The 23,491-nt window shown below is 32.5% G+C and overlaps 1 protein-coding gene across 1 annotated transcript; it reads left to right on the forward strand.

Annotated features, from left to right (window-relative positions):
- The first annotated feature begins 361 nt into the window (after positions 1-361).
- Msh6 (DNA mismatch repair protein Msh6) lies at positions 362-19,623 on the forward strand. The gene is made up of 20 exons (XM_088262161.1): positions 362-665; positions 2,102-2,287; positions 2,464-2,581; positions 3,085-3,280; positions 4,270-4,404; positions 4,835-4,970; positions 5,140-5,270; positions 6,111-6,248; positions 7,078-7,279; positions 8,473-8,573; positions 8,976-9,169; positions 10,123-10,278; positions 11,495-11,741; positions 12,938-13,093; positions 13,667-13,801; positions 15,133-15,354; positions 16,043-16,240; positions 16,609-16,786; positions 17,546-17,697; positions 18,944-19,623. Exons 1-20 carry the CDS (start codon positions 497-499, stop codon positions 19,241-19,243), a joined length of 3,450 nt encoding a protein of 1,149 aa, XP_088118287.1. The 5' UTR covers positions 362-496; the 3' UTR covers positions 19,244-19,623.
- Positions 19,624-23,491: the final 3,868 nt, after the last annotated feature.

Raw genomic sequence — 23,491 nt, forward strand, 5'->3', positions numbered from 1 at the left:
TAGTTTTAATTCATAAAAAAATATTTAGTAAGTATTGAAATACATATAAAACAACGAAACTATCAACGTGAACAATAATATATTTGTAATGGTGGTTTTCAGATAGTTTTAAAGATCTTTACAAAAAGACAGAAAATAATTCATTGTTGTGATTTCAATATAATATCAATACTATTCGAGGAATTTGAAAAACAATTTGACTATGAATAGTTTCGCAAATTAGAATGAATTCGGGTAACGAAAAAACTACATCCTACCCCATTTAAAATTAACCAGTGCAACCACAACTACTGTATATAGAATCAAAATAGATTTTGTAAGTCCGGCATTATATTCGTTCGATAACTTTTTCTATGGTTTTATTGACATAAAATACGCAATTGGCGCCAATCTGCGAACACGCAGATTTTGACGGCCCGCCGGCTGTTTAGTATTATTTCCGTAAAAATATCTCGTTTTTGTTTATATCGTGTTATTTTTATGAAATTTGTTGGCAATGTCGAAACGAAATAGTTCGTTGGGTTCTTCAAACACGTTATTCAATTATTTCGTGAAGTCTCCGGTCTCAAAGACCCCTCAAAAGTCCGTCACAGAATCAAATAAAAATGTAAACGGTTCTCCTTTACGAACTGTATCGAATGGCAACGTTAAAAGGAAGACCAAAGGTTTGTTTTTAACATAATTATGATATTAATTTACGGCTCTACATCTCTCTTCTTCATATTTTTTCTGTTACTTATATAGCCTTCAATGACTTTTTGCGTGCATTATAATTGTAACGATGTTACAATGGATTTTGACTCCAATTTAATATCATTTTTCTTTTGCTAATAAATCTACTCACCTGTGTTATTACTATTATTTCATAGCTATTGAACTTTTTTATTGTTTACGATACTCCATTTGTACCTACCTTCGATATTTATCATTGTTTTATGTATATTGTTTTGTATCTATTGTTTTATATAAATAAAGCGAATAAATATATATTTATGGATTATTGTCCTTTTAACATGATTTATATTAAAAGTAACAAAAAAGTGCAACAATAAGCAAATGTTTTTATTAACCATTTTAACATTTTGACTGCCACGGCACTTTTCAGAATTCCGGTTTAAGAAGCCAATTTAATTTTATCATATTGTATTATTAAAAACTCTAATTATAGTTCATAATTATATTTTCCGTTCATTTATTAATAAATTTTCTGTTCATGTAAGCCAGCATTGATTTTTTGTTCTCTTCCCAGAAGCCATCTATGCATATTAGCACTGATATACACGGAATTTTATTGTAGATGCTCGAATATGGCAAGTAAACACAGTACGAGATAACTCCTAGTGGGCGTCCTAGCAATGGACGCAATCTACGAGTTATCTCATAGTTGGCAGTCAACGTGTTAATTTATAATATGAGCCTTCAAATTCTGAAAGCTTCATCTATGTAGATGTGAAATTTTAGTAAATTTAGTAACTTCACTTTTATTTGGGATTTGTAATAACTTTAATCAACTTACCATCTGTTGTCATAAAGTAAATATAATCATTTTAAGTTTAAGTTTTACTTGGTAAAGTTTACGAGTGAAACTTAACCTTTCTCGGAGTACAAAAATTGATATCTGACTTTCTCTGGGGAGTGGGTTCTTTTTACAATTTTTTTTATTTCTTTCATTAAATCGATGTATTATGAAGATAGAAATTATGTTAAAATAATTTAATAAAAAAAACACCCATTCGAAATATTTTTTAATTATGACAAAATTACATACAAATATCCACAGATGTCATTGCTGTGCAAGTTACATCATACCAACTGACAGACGGACCTCGACGTTCATTAACGTCGATACTCCTGTAAGGAAAATTCGCACTGACGTTCATTTACTGCCATACTCCTAGACAGGTTAAATTAGAAATGGATAGATTTTTACTACAAAGTGACTGCCGAATCAATTAATGAAAATAAATGTAATCATGCGAGGCCTCTCCTACACTTGATTTTGTTTCATATCTCTAGTGTGTTGCATACCAAATGACAATATCTATGCTATACGTAAACACAAGGGATATATGAGAAGATAATTTCACTATTTCTTCTCCAGGTTTAACTAAAAAACAGAGTTCCACCGAGTCTGATGTAGATTCTGAAAACGAGTCAAACCTAAAGAAACCCAAACTAGAAGAAGAAGATGACGAAGAGATTCCGGTAACTTCTAGAAGAAAGCGAATTCGTCTCGTGTCGGAAGATTCTGATAACTCTGATGCGGAAAACACGGATCAAACTTCAGGTTTGCTAATGAAAATATGTTTATTTTAATTCCGAATATGTCTGAGAATCTTTCAACAAAAATACTGGATTCAATGATTTTTCGAAGCCAATTATACACTCAAATGAAGGTTGAATAAAAATATACTCGTTAATTTAACTTATAATATATATTGGTATTTTTTATTTATGAAACAGACTCCAGCAGCATCAAGAATAAGTTGGAAAGCAGCTTTAAATTCGAACCCAAGTCATCATCTCCATCTTCGTCTCCAGTAGCCAAATCCAAAAAGAGAAATACCTCCAAATTAGATGAGTAAGTACCTTTTTTTTTTATCATAGTGTGCACCTTGCGTTTTATGTTCTAAAAGTAACAATCATTTAAGGTTAAATATGTAAATATTATTAAAAATATAAAAATAGTCTAAAACAAGAAAAAAAAACAGATACAAAAAAATTATTCTAAACCGGCAAAGTGTATGAAACTGAGGAGAATTTAACAAAAAACTCCATAAGGTACTCGCATACATAATCTAAACAAAAAATAAAATGATCTCAATATTCAATAATGTGTTAACATATTTTAGTCTAAATATATATTTTTTTTAATTCATCATGTTAACTAAAATGTTTTTTTTTTTTATTCAAATGCATTGATTTTAGCTATAAAATAAATAAATTGTAAGATCAAAATAAAAAGTGTGAGTACTCCGTTCTCTATCTTAAGATATCTTTTATTAAGCCTTATAATAATAGTATGAAAGCGCTTCCACAGAAACAGTAATTAAATAATATTTATGAGAAATATTTAATTTTCAGTTCAGTGAATACAAGTCTCTCTGAAGCAAACGGCGCTGATGTAAATGGCTCCGATAACAACAATTGGACACATTGCCGCTTGGATTGGCTGAAGCCGGAAAAAATCAGAGATGCTTGCAAAAGAAGACCCGACCATCCGGATTACGATCCTAAAACTCTTTTTGTTCCTGACGATTTTAAGAAATCACAAACGCCGGTATGTCAAAAATATATAACCTTACACCAGATTTTTCTTCTCTTTTCTTCACCCAATTAACACGTTAGCTGTGGCGTACGCTTTAGGCACATACATCTAACATATCCCCCAGTGTGACATACGCGCTAGTCAAATCTCTGAAAGTCTCATTCTTAGTTGAAAGTATACCCCTTACAATTTTGATACAATGTTTTATAATGTGTAATGAATAAAATATATGAAAAATAAATAGTTAAATTGCATGTATGAATGTAAAATTTGCGAGTGTAAACTCAGCTTTAGTGACCACAATGACTCGCGGTGCGTGAATACTACTGGTATTAACGAAGAGAAGTTTTATATTTAACTCATGTTTATACTCACTTGTCTCGGGGCGAGTATAAACATGAGCCGCGCGAGAATACTACACAAAGAGAACAGTGTATACTAGTATTTACGAAGAGAAGTTTCATATTCCACTCGTGATTATACTCACTTGTTTTGAAGCGAGTTTAAATATGAGTTGCGCGTGAACACTATACACAAAGAGAACAGTGTATACTAGTATTTACGAACAGAAGTTTCTTATTCGACTCGTGATTATACTCACTTGTTTTGAAGCGAGTTTAAACATGAGTTGCGCGTGAACACTACACACAAAGAGAACAGTGTATACTAGTATTTGCGAACAGAAGTTTCTTATTCGACTCGTGATTATACTCACTTGTTTTGAAGCGAGTTTAAACATGAGTTGCGCGTGAATACTACACACAAAGAGAACAGTGTATACTAGTATTTACGAAGAGAAGTTTCATATTATTTCATATTTTTAATACAACTTTAGCGTGTTGACAATTGCTTGTCAGCATCTCGTGATTGTTAGTGATATATTGAACACAGTGAATTATTATAAATAATTTTGATTTATACTTTGTATTATGATCTACTTTATATATGCATAAGTAGTGATATATAAGTTGTATGCCAATTTACCGTATTCATGTTGACAGGCCCATAAACAGTGGTGGGACATCAAGTCAGCCCACTATGATTGTGTTCTGTTCTTCAAAGTTGGCAAATTTTATGAACTTTTCCACATGGATGCTGCCGTTGGTGTTAATGAACTTGGATTCTCATATATGAAGGTATTAATTGTACTGTTTATAACTAAATTAATTTAGAAAATTACAAGATAGTAAAAAATACAGAAAAGCAGACCCAAAAAAAGAATTTAAGAATTTTTTTTTAATATAGAATATAAATATTGAATTAAAATTCAATTTAAATTAAATGTATAAATTACATAAATATTTTAGTTTGCTTCTTTACTGTAATGGTCAGCGCGTTTGTCTACTGTGCTGGAGGTTCCGGGTTCAAAATTCAATTAGATTCAAAATAACTTAAGTATTTTTTCACTCTAATATTTGTTTAATAATCTGAAGAGCAGGGCTGATAACCTTTCCTTCATGTATCAAAAATAATAAGAAAAATATGATGCTTGTATACGATGCAGTGTCCTACCATTGGGTAAAGATAAGGGTTTTATATATATTTAAATTTGTTCTTTATTTTTAGGGAGAATTTGCACATTCCGGATTTCCAGAGAGTGCATATTCCAGGATGGCCAGTTCTCTTGTACAAAAGGGATTTAAGGTAGCAAGAGTGGAACAAACGGAAACTCCGGATATGCTGCAAGAACGCAATAATAAATGTAAGTCTGTTATAATGAATAGTAAAGACACTGTTTACTTGTAAGTATTTTAGGTTATAAGTACATTAAAAATAATCTTTGAATGCATCTTTAAAACCTTTAAAAAAAGGTTTTAAAAAAAATCACCAAAATGGAAATATAATTGTGTAACATGCTCTGTATATTTTAGTGGCAGTGAAGGACAAAGCCGTGAAAAGAGAGGTGTGCCAAGTGACATGCAAGGGAATAGAAGTGATTGGATTAGTAGACAGTGGACCTTTCGAGGCTTCCGCTAGCTATATGATGGCCATTTCAGAACAGGTTAGCTATTATGTGAACTTGTCATTTTCAGATAACACTGCTTTACATTCTTACAATAGTAACAGTAATAACATAAATACTTCTCTTTCTAAACAAAAAAAAACCTGTAAATATTATTGCTGGAAAATATTTAAAAAAGTTGTTTCAAATATAGATTTACCTGATACCATCGGTTACCCAATTGGAATGATATTTGTTACTTTTTCTTGGTACATATTTATTTTTATCTTACATTTTTTATGCCAAATTGTCAAATATATCAGGAGCTAGAAATATGCAATACGCAACTAAATTTGTACACCGATTGGGGTGATTAGCTGTAAGTGATTATATCCAAGAACCAAATTAAGACATAACATATTCTAAAGAGATGGAAGGATAGCTGGGCGTCAACATTACAGGAGGCTCTTCCTTGAAAAACAATAAACAAATTTTCAGATCTAATACAAGAAAAGGAAGTTGTATTTAAAAGATGTTCTTCAATTTGTTTTTTTTTATTTGGTCACCCATCGCTGATTCTAAGTTTCTTGTAAAATTTCACCTTTCCATTTTCTTTTCTTTATATTAAACATTGTTTATTTTTAACTCTGTGGATTTTGATGGTTACATTACATTTTATTTTGGATGTTACACAAAGTAAATAGTTTTGGTTTTTTTCTTTCAATACAGCAAATGCTAAAATCATATTTAAAAAAATCTATATTTTGTAATGAAAAACATAAAAAAACCTTACTTTTCTTAAGAGCTACTGTTTTTTTTGTTTGTATAATTGAAAAAATATCAGATAAGTTGGTTACCCTTTGATTTTATTTTACCGGATTACCAGTAACATTATGTTAGTACCTCGGCGAAGGGCGCAGCACATACGGGATTTGCTTTCTAGATACGTCCATCGGAGAGTTCCACCTCGGCCAGTTTGATGATGACAACTTCTCTTCCCGACTTCTCACAACCCTGGCTCACCATCCGCCAGTTCTTGTAAGCTACAAGCATATTAAATATATATATATATTTTTTAAAATTATGCACTTATATCATCATTAATTGATTTGGCAGTCACTTTGTTGTAATATCTATTGTGGTATTGTAACCTGAATGATTTAATTTTTTTTTTAGTATGATCGTGCCTAGATACTTATCTGTATGATCAACTAGATTAGTATATAGGCACTACCATCCAAATCCAATCAATCATCAAATATATTTTGTTTAACTGTTTTAGTGCTATTTTTTTTTTACCCATACTGTAGGAATAATGCTGAAGCAATATTTACACCACAGACTATTTTTATGGCATATACAAAATAATAATAATTTATTTTGAATATTAACTGAATATTGTATTTATTTAAAATATTTTATTTCTTTGAAAGAAATAAGAAATAACAAAAAAAAAATCCACAAATAATTTTTTTTCCACACAAACACTCCCCATTTACAGCAAGTGCAAACGAGCCTCGTTTGTGGATTTTCTCTTCCGACCTTATTACCGCACAAAATACACTGCCTTAGTTTACTCCCTAGTAATTTTTCTAATAAAAAACATTGACATTGTAAGCGATTAAATTTTTGCAATTAAAAAAATGAATAAAAATGTCTCAATTTGTCAATACAATTAATGAAATAAATTGCTATAATCACATACAATGCGAAACAACCTCTAAGGTCAACCGCTAAAACACACTCATGCCAGAGTCCAAAATTTGACCTACCACAATTTAAAAGTAGTATTATAAAGTTGAAAATTCAACTCTTAGCACTATAACGGTTAATGCGATGGAGTTGTAATTCTTTATTTTCATCCCAGATCCTTCATGAACGAGGCAACATCACCAGTGAAACGTTGGATATCCTAAAAGGCGTATGTCCAACCGTTCGGAGAGAAACTCTCATCCCCGAAAAAGAATTCTGGAGCGCTCAGCAAACTCTCAAGGTCCTCGCCGAGAAGTACTTCCTGCAGTCTGATGGAGTCAAGTGGCCTGAAGGATTGAAGCCTATGCTGAACGATAGTATGTTCCCAGATTTATTTTATCTTGCAACTTAGCTTACTGTCTGTGTGACCGTACATGGACTTTCCTCAAAGGAGTATGGGCGTACGTGAACGCCCGCACTTATAACTAAAGCCCGGTGATATTTATTTCTAAAATGGCACTTGTACTGCGATCTGTAGTTGTATTTAAATACTAAAACCACTTTTCAGATTATTTTTCGGTTTTACCCATATTTTACTTAAAACGAATTTGGATGAAGTCATCAAAAAGAAAATCCATAAAATGAAACGTTGATAATTTTGAATTAAAATATGTTTACTTTTTTAATTTTGAATTAAACACATTTTAACATTTAAACATGTTTAATTTTGAATTAAACACATTTACCATTTTGGCCATATTTTTTATTTTATTTTGTTAACCTTTATCTGCACCCAATGGCGCATACGGCACTGCATCGTAGCAACAGTGTTATCTTGATTATTAATTGCATGGAGGCAAGGTGATCAGCCCTGCGCTTCTTGTACCAGTCCAGGATGATATTAAATAAATATGAGAGTCAAAATCACACATAATTATTTTGACACCCCCCTCGGAATCGAACCCCGGACCTCCAACACGGTAGTCAAAGCGCTGATTACTACAATATGGAGGTGGACAATTTTTCGGCAAAAATTCAATTTAGCAGCGAGATTCTCTCCATAGCATAGTGGTCAGCACATTTGGTCACCACGCTGGAGGTCCCAGGTTCGATTCCAAGGGGGTTAAGATAAAAATAACTTTTTTATTTTATGTATTAATTTTAAATCAAACACAGATTTTTTGAGTCTACTAAGTTGTATTTTATTAACAAAAACACATAAAAAGTTTATATACTGACAATTGTTTCGCCTTGTAAGGGCATTATCAAACGAATGGACATTCGTTTATAACGCCCTAACAATAAAATACAACTTAGTAGACTCAAAAAATCTGTGTTTGATTTAAAATTAATACATAAATTAAAAATGGAGTTCTACTTATTAAACGCCAAATCAATAAAATAAAATAAAATAAATAAATAAAAAAAAAAGTTTTTTACTCTAATATTCATTTAATACTGCCCCAGAACTGATCACCTTGCCTTCAAATAAAGGCAAGGTGATCAGTTCTGCGGTACCATATGGTAAATGATAACATTACAGTACTGTTACAATACTTTCTTGTTTCAGGTGACAGATTAGGACTTACACCTGCAGAAAAGCAGACTCTGTGTCTAAGATCACTAGGCGCTTGTATTTATTATCTCACCAGTACACTTCTCGATATACAGGTAATTAGCCTTCCCCTCCTGGTGACATGTATTTACTACAACTTGACTTTAAAAATGAGAATATCAATAAAAAATATAGTAGATATGGGCTCATTTATATTCTTCTTCTTTCTGTGCCACTACTAACGAAGATCAGCTATCTTAAATTTTGATGCTGCAGCTCGGAACAGAGATTCGGTGCTTCTGCCAAACCATTGTCGTAGGTTTTTCAGCCATGATGTCCTTCGGCGTCCTTAAGTTCTTCGCCCCTCAATCTTTCCTTGTATGATTAGGTGAGAAGACGCTCATTTTTATATTCCTCCGTAATATGTATTTCATAAAAGTATTGTAGTAAACGTTATTAATTTGCAGCGACAGAAATAAATAAATTATAAATAATAAAAATTCTTCATATTTTCAAAGGTAATGGGGATGGCACGATTCCAGCCGTATTTTCCTCCCGACATGGAAACAGAGTCCCTTAAAACTGGAAAGGCTCTCACCAGACCGGCCCACATGGTACTCGACTCTTTCACTCTCGAGAACTTGCACATTTTGGGATGCGACTCTTCGCTTTTGTCCAAATTGGACAATTGCACAACACCAATGGGAAAACGGTGACTATAATATTTTTTGTATATTAAAAGCATTGATAACATTGTGGTATGGTAATAAAACACTCAAATTAAATGTTAAAATTAAACACTGATTTTTTGAGTCTACTAAATTGTATTTGATTGTTAAAAAAAAACCTAAATATAAATTTTATGACAATTGTTTCGCCTTGTTATGGCATATTCAAATGAATGTTTGACATGTCGCTCACTCCTTTCAAGAACGTCATAAATCAAAAAACTTGATTTTTCAGGAGATCGTTTTTAAAGTTTAAAAATGTAATACAATGTATTAAAAATAAACATCAAGCCAATTATTGAACTTTTTACTGTGCAACAGATCTTTTAAGGTAAAACCTGAAGGTTTTTTCTCCATTTGAAAAATATTTAGTATATTTAAAAAAAAAAATTAAATAATACCTTTTCTTCAAAATCAACACTTTCTGCCCAGTAGCGGGTAAATATTAAGTTTAAAATATGCCTCTTTTGCTGGGATATAGTACATTTTCTGGGCATTCCGAAAACATGCTCAACTGAAAATTGACGATTTTTTATTTGTGACGTTCTTGAAAGGAGTGAGCTATGTGTTTTTTAAACAATAAAATACAATTTAGTACTCCAAAAATCAGCGTTTAATTTCAATATTTATAAATTAAAATGGAGTTATTTTATTAATTATTTCGGCATTAAATTTGTGGTAAGACATGTTACAATGATTAAAGAAAACACTTGTTTTATACTGAGTTATTATTCAGACCTGAATGATGGAAGTTTAGCTTCTGAAACTAGTAGTCTTTAATAAAACTCAAGTGGTATAAAAACAAGTGTTTTCTTTAATCATTGTAAAATGAAGTTGTACAAATTAAACGCCAAATCTATAAATTAATTATTTATGCTTGCCTAATATTCTATTGCACTTGATTATTTTTACGTTAATATTATGTGAATTGTTCCAGTCTTCTCCAGCAATGGGTGTGCAATCCCAGCTGCAACATAGACCTGATTAAAGAAAGGCAGGCGGCCATATCCTGTCTCCTGGACAGCCATTCCGCTGTGCAGGACGTGAGAGCCGTGCTCAACACTCTCCCGGATATGGAGAGACTACTCACCAAGTATACAAATTAGATGTTTTCATAATCATATGTTTTATCGGGTTCTATTGGCTCGGTAAACTGCTTTAAAAATGGATAGATTTTAGTTTTGGACATGTGGAACGTATGAGTGATGAAAGAACGGTTAAACAAATTTATGAGGCGAATGTAGTGAATGGCACAATCAGGTATGTCAAATACTTGAAAGCGGCCGGGTCAGGAGTCGTAATAATCGTCGGGTAAGTATGAGGAGATGCTTGAATGTAGAAGAGGCAAAGAATGTTTGCAAAGACAGTGGTGTGGCGTTCGATTCTCTCTGCCTACCCCTGCGGAGAAGCGGCGTGATGGTTAGTTAGTTAGTTAGATTTTACCACAAAGTGACTGCCGAATGAACTAATGAAAGAATTGTACTTAATCTGTTTCTGCGTGACTATCAAATTGGGACCCAAAAATAGTCACAGATGAATAAAAACCACGATATGCAAAAAAGACTATAAATTTTCAAGTCAGGTCACTTTGTAATATGGTTAGGCAAATACGTATCACATTTTAAATACCAAAATTCTTACAATTTATATTTGAAGCAATAACTTTTTGATTTTCCATTTTATATTTAAAATATAACTTTGGTTTAAAAGCACTATAAATATTTTATTAAAACTTAATTATAATGTCTACCGGTTTCAAAGCTGACCACTTCTTTTTCAAGACCGATTAATATTGAGATTGGTATTAATCGGTCTTGAAAAAGAAGTGTTCAGCTTTGAAAGCGGTAAAATTATAATTAAGTTATAATAAAATATTTATAGTGATTTTCAAACAAAGTTATATTTTAATTACCAAAATTCTTTTTTGTGGGTTACAATCTGTGGAATGTTCAGTTTGCTTCTTTCATGGTCAGTCAACCCGTCTCTATCCTCCGCATTTCGGAGATAATTTTGTCCATGTAGTCTAAGTGGGGTCATCCTCTCGGCTGTCCAAACTTAAAACACAGTAAGGGAACATTTTTTTTGTAGTACATTTTTTATGCATTTTTGGACTAAGTAGAATCTACTTAGTCCAAAAAAGGCAAAAATACGTACTACAAAAAAATGTCCCTTACTGAGTTTGGACAGCCGCTCTGTAGTTTGTACCTTCGCACATGCCCTCAATTGTAAGAAGCAGGCCTGGGTGGGTGCCTTATATTATGGCCAAATTATTATATTGTTTAATTCTTAATACCAAAATTAATTTCTAGGATTCACGCTCTTGGTAATTTAAGCAGATCCAAGAACCACCCGGATTCAAGGGCTATAATGTATGAAATGAAGACGTATTCAAAGAAAAAGGTTATAGACTTCATATCCATCTTGAATGGTTTTCAAGCTGCCATCAACGTGATGAAGAGGTTTGAGGGCACAGAATCAACCCTGCTAAAGAGGATAACGCAATATTCTCCCGATGGCCAGTACCCTGACTATGTTGAGATTCTCCAATTTTTCAAGGTACACTAATTAAGTCTTTGTTTATTATTTTATATATTTGGAAATTTTACAGAACAGTTACATAAATACATTTTAAGGTATTTGTACCATTACAGTTACAAAATATCACATTTGTAAATTAATATAAATACCTGGAAAAGGGACAGGATAAAATTGAGCTGAAGATTTAATTAATAATGATAGCATTATCGATAATATTAAGAAAGGTGTGTTGAGACGCTTTGGACATGTGAAACAAATGAATGAAGAATGAACAGCAAAATAAATTTAGCCGATTGTAGTTAGAAATAGGAACAGAGAAAGACTTAGGAAAACTTGACATTATCAAGTATTTCCAAAGTGGTTAGGTAGTAGTCGGAACAATCAGCAGGTATGTATGAGGAGATCCATGAATGTGTAACAGGCGAAAATTGTTTGCATATACTGAGTGGTAAGGTGCTCTTTCTCTCTGCCTACTTCTGCAGCAAAGCGGCGTTATGGTTAGTTATTAAAAAAAAAAATAAACACTTGTTTATTATCGACAGGTGATTACAAAAAGAAATGTCGATGAAATCAACTAGTTTTCGAAACTAGTCGTGTGTAATGAAATAAAATTCAACAAGTGTTTAATTTTTTAAAATAATCAACGCATCATTCCAAGTTAATGCCGAATCAATAAATAATACGATGGTTAGTTAGTTACTTATATTTTGTGATACACTTTTTTTTTATTGAATTTTTTTTTTACAAAATACGTATTTAAGTAGTACAAAATAGTTGATAAATATACAATACATTTCAAATATAACGGTTCTACCTCTCTTATAAAGTAGATACTTATGTTTAGAGAGGGAGTTCGTTTTACAATTTTTTTATTTTTATAAACAAAGTAAATTAAAATAAATAAAAAATATATATATTCCTTGGTATGGAGTCTAGGTAGGGGTGAGTCTTATATTTTTTTTATTTTAGTTATAAAGGTTTGATCATTTTTTATAGATTTTAAGTTTTCCGGAAGTTTATTAAAAAATAATTTACCTACGTACGTATAATGGTTTAACGCTGCTGTTGTTTTACATCTGTGCAATATTAAATTATTAGAAAATCTAGGGTTACGTGAAATTTGCACTTCAGTTGTTTTTTCTTGTTTAACTTGCATCGTGATTTTGGTGCCTACTTGAACGTTGGCTTCTGACACTTTCATTTGCGTATTTAAGGGCGCATTCGACCGCGCTTTGGCGGAGAAAGAGGGCACGATCCTGCCCGAGAAGGGGGTTGACTCGGAGTATGACGGTGCCATTCAAGACATCGCCGAGATCAAATCGGAACTTGATGACTATCTGAGGACACAGGAGAAATATTTCAACTGCAAGGTAATGCTTGTCCAATCTATCCGCGTCCTTATCAAATCTATTATAAGATTAATCAACCACTTTGCCGACTTAACGGTAATTAAGAAACTAGAGGAAAATATAGATTTGATATTTGTTTATTTATCATTATTCCAAATCATGAGACACAGAGTGCAAGCCTCTGAGGTTCATATGATATATACATTATTTAAAGTACAATAAAAAAGAACTTAATATTAATGATATAAAGAAATAACAGTATACTAAAAGTGAAAAGAAGTAAAAACACACACATGTAGATACATACATTTATACACATATGTATAATACTATGTATTTAAAAATGATCTTTTATGAAAATAATAAAATCACAATCAACGAGGTAGAAGGTTCTTCTTGAAGGGCAAGAGAATATATTAAACAATTGTGGATTCTGATACAAGTTAGCTTTTCTGGGAGAGGATGATTTATGTTTTGATGTCATGGTTAATGAAGTGATTATTGAAATGATTAATGAAATAAAATGGTTGACAATGGTTAATCATTTCAACAGTCATTATCTATTTTGTTACAAAATCATATGATGTATTTCAGGTTACTTACTTTGGCACAGATAAAAAGCGATTCCAACTAGAAGTTCCAGAATCCAAATGTTCAAGAGCCGGCAGCTCCTATACTTTTGAAGGAACGAGAAAAGGATTTAAGAGATACAGCACATCAGATACTAAGGTACTTATTTTTTCAATATCATTCATACTCAACATTTTAGATGAAACCAACTTCTTCAATAACTGTCAGGAGTATCGCAAATTGGCCCTATAGGTGTCTTATGCTTAGACTGCAAGCTTATTTTTTCTGGGCTGATCACCTTTCCTTCGTGTTAATGATCAAGATAACACTGTGTTTATATAATGCAGTGCCCTATGCACCATTGGGGTGCGGATTAGGGTTTGAATTGAATGGTGCAAAAGGCATTGCATCTCATTTACGCGTTGTTATTTGGATCTTTAATTACACAAGGGCTAGGTGATCAGTCCTCATGCATTCCATGGACCGATATGGTCAGGAATGCAAATGTGGTCCTAAGAGCAAGAGTAGAAAGACAGTTGCTGACTGATATCAAAGTCCGGAAGGTGTCTATCTGGGGCATGCGCTTAGAGGAGAGAAGTACGAGCTATTGCTACTAATTGAGGGTTGACGAGGAGTGGGCCGAAGGCAGATCTCCCGGCTCCAGAATATAAGAGATTGGATGGGGATCAGATCAGTTGAGGTGCTGTTTAGAGCTGCCCAAGACAGGGACACCTGCTTCGGGGGGGACCTGACATGATACATGAAGAAGTTAATCAGTACTACACTTCAGGCGCCAGTCCAGGGTGATATAAAATAAATATTAGTGTAAAGGCGGAGACTGACCGGAGCATTTCGTCGTAACGTAACACATTACGATGCGAGCATTCGTATAGTCAGTACAGCGAGCCGAGCGCTCCATCCATGGTTTCGGATGCTCGGTGATGCTCGCCGCGAGCAATGTTACGACGAAATGCTCCCCTCAGTCTCCACCTTTAGATAACTAATATATAACTCATGTATTAATTTGAAATCAAACTCAGATTTTTTGAGTCTACTAAGTTGTATTTTATTAACAAAAATTAATATTGTGACAATTGTTTTGCCTTGTTAGGGCACTATCAAACGAATGTTTGTTGTTTGACATTCGTTTGATAATACCCTTACAAGGGAAACAATTGTCACAATATTAATTTTTTATGTGTTTTTGTTAATAAAATACAACTTAGTAGACTCAAAAAATCTGTGTTTGATGTAAAGTTAAAGTTCTACAAATTAAACGATAAATAATATATAACTCCCTGGGAATCAAACCCGAGACCTCTAGGACGGTAGCCAATTACAACGCACTACTATAACATGAAGGCGGCCTTTTTTTTTTAGGACCTTTCAATTTTCTTCTGATTGGTCATTCAACTTTTAGTTAGAGTACAATGGTGAGTGTACTCTCTCCATTTCATTTCATCATTATGTATCCATTTTTTGTTTGCTAGGATTTCCTGGCCCGAATGATCGCCGCTGAAGATCACCTCCAGTCTGTTCTGAAAGATCTGAGTCGCCGTATCTTTGAGAAGTTCAGTCAGTCCCACGCGATATGGTACAAGGCCATATCGTGTATCGCAACACTGGACGTCATAATTTCCCTTGCCGAGTATACGCGACTACAGTCCTGTGATATGTGCATTCCTAAATTTGTCACCGATGATGATGTTAAGGTAATTTTGGTTTTTTCTTGGAATCAAGTAAACGCATTTCGGCAGGTGTTTTTTTTACACCTGCGACCCACTGGTGACAGGATATGATAATTGTGTACATATATGTAGTTTAGACCAATATATAGTTTAGACAAAGAGATTGGTACATAATATTCATATAAAAACATCAAATAAATCCTTCTTTTCTCGACTTTGAAATGTGGCCGGTGCACAAGAAAAAAAATACCCTTCCCATCATTAAGCATCAATCGACTGAACGGGTATAAATACCTTTCCCATCCTTAGTATGTTAACCACCCTACTCATGGGTTATTTTCCGAGACACGGACAAAAATATCTTTTTTATCTACAGAATTATGAAATTATTGTATTCATCCTGACAAATTTTTGCCATAATAGGTGCATTTAGGATGGAACTGATGTACTTTCTCGTTATCACGTCCCCTCTTTCTCTGTCTGGTTCGGAATGTGTATCCCGTACGTATTAAATATTTTTGGCCCAGAAAAAAATGCCCGTATCACGTACGTTCGTATATTTAAGGCGGTTAATAAAAAATATCCATAAAATCTTACATTCAATTCTTCTCAAACTTTTTTCAAAATCTAACTTTTCTTGAGGATGTAAAATCCTCAAAATGTTAGTTTAATCCTTCGTTAGTAGATATTTGATTTAATTATGTTTTTTCAGCCATTCATATCAATCAGTGATGGGCGCCACCCGTGCATAGCCTCCAAGGAGAGTGAAGGGATGGATGACTACATCCCCAACGACACGCACCTCGGGGTGGGGGAGCAAGCATCCCTCATCCTCCTCACGGGACCCAACATGGGCGGAAAGTCCACCCTCATGCGCCAGCTGGGACTGCTGACTATCATGGCACAAATGGTAGGTTTTATTAGATATAAGATAAAGATAAGATAAAAACCCTTATCCGCACCCCAATGGTGCATAGGGCACTGCGTCATATAAACGCAGTGTTATCTTGATCGTTTACACATGAAGGAAAGGTGATCAGCCCTCCGCTTCAGGTACCAGTCCAGGGTAAAATTGAATAAATATGACAGTGAAAAAATTACTTATATTTATTTTACCCCCCTTGGGAATCGAACCCGGGACCTCCAGAACGGTAGCCGAGCGTGCTGACCATTACACTACGGAGGCGGACGTGTGTAGATAGATTATAACTATAGATTAAATAAAAACTGAATCGCTTTAAACAGATACAGTAGATAACATAATCATTATTGTTTTAGGGTTGTCATATTCCTGCTACAGAGTGCTCCATGACGGTAGTGGACAGAATATTCACTCGACTGGGAGCGCATGATGACATAATGACGGGACAGTCGACCTTCTTTGTGGAACTGAGTGAAACTGCAGCCATATTGAAGCACGCCACAACGGATTCCCTAATTCTCATTGATGAACTTGGTAATTCATCGTCTTTGCAAAATTATTGTTTCGCGGCAAGAACAATATGAAGTTTTCTCCTATTTTATGTGCAAGAATAAAATAGTAGATCAGTACAAATAATAATAATAAGAATAATAATAAATATAGTAATCCCCTTCAGGTTGCTCATCTTATCTCTGTGTAATTTACAATGTATGTAAATAACACCGCATTATTTTGAGGCAGCACGCATTGAGTAAACACAAATGTTTCATGCTTGACCATTTAGAGAGCTAAGAATCAATATATCGACTCTGGTATGCTTTGCCAAAAGCGCGGTCGTCGATATACAAAAGCCAGTGCGTTTTGGCGGTTGAGCTGGGAGGTAGTGTCGTAGTGCGCGCGTTTCTAAAGTTCCGATATATCAATAATATTCATACCAAACAAATTGAACTAATTTTTTGTGAAAAATGGAAATTTTTTTAAAATCTGCTTTTGCCCTTACACAATGTCCACTAAATTTGAAATGGACCATTTTTACAAGTCTTCAGCAATTTTAGCAAACATCAAAGAAACATCTTAGTTTATGTATATATTAAAATTGAAATCAAACACTGATTTTTAGAGTTTACTAAATTATATTTTATTATTAAAAACACAAAAATTTAATTTTGATTTTAGTATTTAATATATACATAAATTCTACAAATTAAATGCCAAATCTGTATCTTAGCACTCCAATGGTTTTTATAATTTTAAGATGAAATAGTTATAAGGTCTTATTACGTATTTCCTAAGGTCGCGGTACATCAACATATGACGGGACAGCTATTGCGGCAGCCGTTTTGGACGACTTGTGCTGCAGGAGATGCAGGACCATATTCTCCACGCACTATCACATGCTGGTGGAGTCCTTCAAGGCTAATGCCGAGGTGGCTCTAGCACACATGGTAAATATTTTCCCATTAATCATATTTGTGGAGGTCCTCACCAAAAAGTCACATTACCAATGCATATTACACAAAAAATCCTTAAATGCAAATCTGTTTTTTACTGTATTCAATCGAAATCTTTTAAAGTTGCGACAAAACGTGACCAATCCTGTGTTAAACCAATATGAAATCATTAAATTGCACCAAAACGTAACAATTTTACAAGCTAGAACTCCCGATTACTACATTTATAATAGAAATGTAACATTTTGGTGAGCACCTCCACATTTTATCTATCATACATTTACATGTCTTGCTACATCAGGGGGTTACAAATTAATATAAATCATATTTTCACTATAATGGAAATTTAACAATACCTGGACTGGCACTTGATGCTTCAGGCAGGACTGATCCATCCGACGCAGTACATATATAACTAACCGTCTCGCCGCTTACTACAGGGATAGGCAGAGGCTAATGCAATGGGGTAGGAATCCTTGAATTTTGGATTCTAGGCATGTAAGGTAGACACCGTACTTGAATGGGGAATACTTGTTACTGCTTCCAGCTTTGTTGGTGGTAGCACAGATTTTCGTTAGAAGCACGGGTGAGATGAGTGGGCGTTTAGATTACAGAAGTGTTCGGATTAGCGGAGGTTTGGATTATAAAGGTCCTGCTGCATTTACTTTATGAAGTTAAAATTTAAGTACAATATTTTTTTAAAAAGAATAACCCGCAAAGTCCCCACTTTAGAGGCTTGTCTGCAGGTAGGATAGTAAGGATAGGGAAGGTAAATGTGAAAAATACAACACAAATACATACCCAGACCAATTGAAAATAAATCTAATTTATATTTTAAGCAATAACTTCCATTTCATTCCATTTTATAATTAAAATATAACTTTATTTTTAAATCACTATAAATATTTTATTCTAACTTAATTATTTATAATGTCTACCAGTTTCGAAGCTAACCACTTCTTTTTCAAGACCGATTAGTACTATTATAGTATTGATCAGTCTAGAAAAAGAAGTGGTTAGCTTGGAAACCAGTAGACATTATATGTAATAATGTTATAATAAAATATTCATAGTGATTTAAAAACAAAGTTATATTTTAATTAGAAAATAAATCTTCCATGAATTCATTTTGCACTTGGCGGGAATCGAACCCGCAACGCTAGTTTGGCAGTCGAGCGTCTACCCAATTACGCCACGGCGCCCGGCAATGTGTAGCAAGTTATTGTATTTATCCTTTCAGGCCTGTATGGTGGAAACTGACGAGTCTGCTGCGGATAATGCCGAAAACGTGACCCAAGAAACGGTGACCTTCATGTACAAGCTGTCGGACGGGGCTTGTCCCAAGTCTTACGGCTTCAACGCCGCGCGACTCGCCGGCATCAGCCGCTCCATCACCACCAGGGCACACCAGATATCCATCCAGATGGAGCAGGAAGCCAACTTGATCTCCTCCTTCAAGAAACTCTGCGCGACGAAACACAGCGGACCTATCCCCAATGTAAGAGAGTTCTTATTGTCCTTGCGAAACACTGTGGTGTGACATTTTACATCAAAATGTTCCTTTGAAAAGATCTGGCTGAATTTATTGTCCGTGTTTGGAATACAGTTTTGTTGCAATTTTACTCTTTCATTCTGAGAGTCAAAATGGATTTGACATATTCAATTGATATATACCTACCTTCTTTATCCTTTTCTCTTATCTGCAAGTCTAACACAGGCTTTGCAGGTTATTTCTTTGTCCTTTAATCATATGATTTTAATTACATGTTACGTTGTTCATGTTTCACTTTAATATTATATGTTTCTACAACTATTTAATAATACTCCGTTATAATTTCAAATTTACCAATTTAAATATAGTAGTATGTATTACTTTGTGTCATATTTTTAAGATTTTAGCTGTGAAAGTACAAAAAAAAACCACTTATCTTTTTCTCAAAAGATATTTCTTGTCTTAATGTAAAACCGTAAAAAGAAATTTGCACATATTGTGCGTTTGGAAAATTCTTTTTTTTATTGTCTTAATTTTACTAATAAAAAATATTTTTTTATATTACTAAAATTTGTTTTATTTCAATATTTTTTACTTAACTCTGCCTATCGTGTGTTTACAAATACATACACAACCTGTTCATGACACGGGTAAGTGTTGAGATAAAAACAAAGGGATATGATATAGAACAAAGTATTTTTATAAAAGATATGCATAATTAAATAAACAATTTATTACATAATATTTTTTATTATTTTTAAAATACACATATTGCACAAAATGGCACACCAAATTCTCGTCAACTATTTATATTTTTAGTTCTATATTTATTAAAAATATAGATTTAGTATAAGCAAAATAGAAACCTATTTTACTATGTATTTCAACAATACCTTCAGTTTTAATCATATGAATAAGCAGAAATTATTGCAATATCTATTATTAAAAAAATATATACGATAAATGCAAATGTGAAAAATAAGTGTTAAAAATTTTAGTTTTTATAAGATTGCTATCTTTTGAAATTTCAGAAATTCGATAGGTAGGGGAAAATTTAAATGAAATAATTATCCTGGCGTGATGACTAAAGGCCACATAGGATTTCGAAAATAAACACTTGATTCAATATACATATTCTCTTGGCGAGTGCGTTTTTGAGAACTAAACATTCTCACAAGATGACATTTATATTACAAAGATTAATTCTAAATATTACACACAATTGTTTTAAAGTAATTGCCATCAAATAAATCCCTTTTCATAATTGATTTACTCATAATACATTGAGATCAAAAAGTACTGGAGTGCTACACTAAGGTGAATTCAGTAGCGTTAGTTTGCAAGGACTGCCAGCAGTGCTCGTGTCAGCAAACGAGTTAATGATTATCTTGAAGCTAATCCGGTATGCACAATTTTTACAAATGTAGTCACAATTGGACATATATACATATTACATAATTTTGAATACAATAATACTACATGACTACATTCGTCAATAATAAAAAAACCTCTCAACTAGAAATTATAATCCAAAGTAACTCCTAATATCACAAGTGAAATTATGCTCGCGTGAGCGGGAGAATAAAAGAATTCTCAAAGATGTTCTTCAAATTATTTTGAAGTTATTGAAAGATGGATACATACTACATATATTCCTGTTGGTCTGATAATATAGTTTTTACACTGATGATATCATGCTAGGGTTTAAGAACAATAATCCAACGAATGTAAAGAATCACTAAAGTCAAATGTTGAACCCTTTGAGGGAATGCAGGTACCAGAAAAAATACTGCGGTGGTCACTCACCATTTTCATAACATCGTCCATTCTCAGCTCATTGCAAAACACACAAATGACACATGTATATCGCTCACTCCTTTCAAGAACGTCATAAATCAAAATACTTGATTTTTCAGGAGAGCGTTTTTAATGTTAAATATTATAATACAATATATTAAAAATAAATATGGAGCCACTTTTTGAACTTTTTTCTGTGCAACAGATCTTTTTAGGTAAAAGCTGAAGGTTTTTTCTCCATTTGAAAAATATTTAGTATATTTGAAAAAACAATTAAACAATACCTTTTCTTCAAAATGCAAAAACAACACTTTCTGCCCTGTAACGGGTAAATATTAAGTTAAAAATATGCCGCTTTTGCTGGGATATAGTACATTTTCTGGGCATTCCGAAAACATGTGCAACTGAAAATTGTCTATTTTTGATTTATGACGTTCTTGAAAGGAGTGAGCGATATGTACTTCAATTTTTAAACTTTCGATTGTGATTATGTTTACCAATTTATATTTTTTAGATCTGCTATTTGAAAACGCACCATAACAATAGTGATTTCTGTATCAATGTCAACAATATATTTTAACAGAACAAATCTCTCTCCGTAGTTTAATAAGAAAAAAAAGACTTTTAGAATGGTCTCAAAATCGCATACCAGCATTTTGTGGAGGTTTTTGTCATCGTTTTGTTATTACCCTAGTATAAGATAGACATTAATCAGTTTTATAAACTATGAATCACATACTTCTTCAGATATTGCAGTAAATTCTTTGCCGAGGTATTTAATTTTAAAAACAGGTTTTGCTAAAATCCACATCTAGTAACGATTCATAAGTAAGTCGTCTTCGATTTATGCGAATACATAGGTTTCACTAGAGCTTTTCCTATCTTACGTTACAATTCTATCATGACTGTATTTTTATGAATAAAAAGGAACTATAACACTTATTTATGAATGTATATGGAATGTATAAATTCTAGTCTGAATGTAAAATTTGAAATATGGCTAGCAAAATTCTATCTTCAATCTTTATTTGTAAAACCGAGTATGTGGGTTTTCGTTACTGGTTTCAAATAAATTAAAATGTATATTCACCTTATTTCTGAAATTTAGAAATACACTACCGTAAATCTCAATTTTGGTATATTTAAAATAAGCAATTTTTAATACATATAAGGATAACAATCAATTATTAAAAAATTAAATAGTAAATAATGTTACTGTAGGTGTATTTCTCTCAAGTATATTTATATTTAATGTAAAATTTCAGGCACAAATAATAATTACCAATGCTATTGTTTTGTGAATGTTTTGTTCCTCGGTTATAAAAAATATAAGTTAAAATAATAATTAATCAATTAACGATTGACTATAAAAAAACACACATCACCGTTTACTTATTTAAATACATACTTCAAGAAAGTGACTATTATAAGAAATAAATCTCATATGGGAATTGACAGGTATTAAAATGACACTATAATGAAATTACAGTTATAACTAATTTAAAAATCAAGCAATTATACTGTGGGAAAAGTATTGTGTCCTTTTAAAATATGTATAAATAAAAATATATGAGAGTTGTTTAATCAATTAGGAAAAAAAATGTATCACAATGCGTCATACATTTGCTCCGACAGCAAATATGTTAATATTACAAGATTGCTTTATTGAGTGTCATAATTAGAAATGAAAAGATAATGTGATGTAGCTAATCAATCGAGAAAAAATTACATTATAAATGTATTTATCAAAACAAAAACATCTGAAATATTTCAATAATATCTAATTTCGTTCAGCTTTAAACGGCTAGTCTTTATAAATCTTTAAAAAAAAATGTACATATATATATATATATATATATATATATATATATATATATATATATATATATATATATATATATATATATATATAAAACTGTACGTCAGAAACAAAGGAAAGACGCCTTTGGAATGTTTCGTAACATTAAAATACTTCCGTCTACATCTTACCATTGTACCATTGTACCTAATAATTTAGTTTAGTTTAATATAAAAATGCAAAACAAATAGGTTGTTTTTTCATATAAAATACACAGGTAAGTACATATTACAACACTAGAAAACTGGTGTTAAAATAACTTGTCTAAAATATCTGGCAAGATAAAAACGCATTGTAGTTGGATGTTTACAGTGTAACGCGTGATTCATGCGCGTAATGGAAAGCTTGAACTTTAAGATAATAAAAAAGATTTACGCATCCATAGATTAATTTAAATATTGACAAAAAATTGATGAACTCTACATTATCGGGAATCATCACTTTAACAGCTCTTTCGTGCCCTTAAACTGATGAAAAATACAATAATAAATTGACATGTCCATAAATGCCAGTGATGTCAAGACATCAATGCCAGTGATGAAGCTTGTTGATGTCACACAACCGAAACTGAAGAGTTTCGGTTGTGTGACATCAACAAGCTTATCTCATAAATCATGATTTTATTTATTTAAATTAAATTA

Source organism: Brachycentrus maculatus, unplaced genomic scaffold (assembly GCF_059751285.1).
Source record: "Brachycentrus maculatus isolate JH-2025_06_01 unplaced genomic scaffold, ASM5975128v1 h1tg000173l, whole genome shotgun sequence".
Classification (NCBI taxonomy): domain Eukaryota; kingdom Metazoa; phylum Arthropoda; class Insecta; order Trichoptera; family Brachycentridae; genus Brachycentrus; species Brachycentrus maculatus.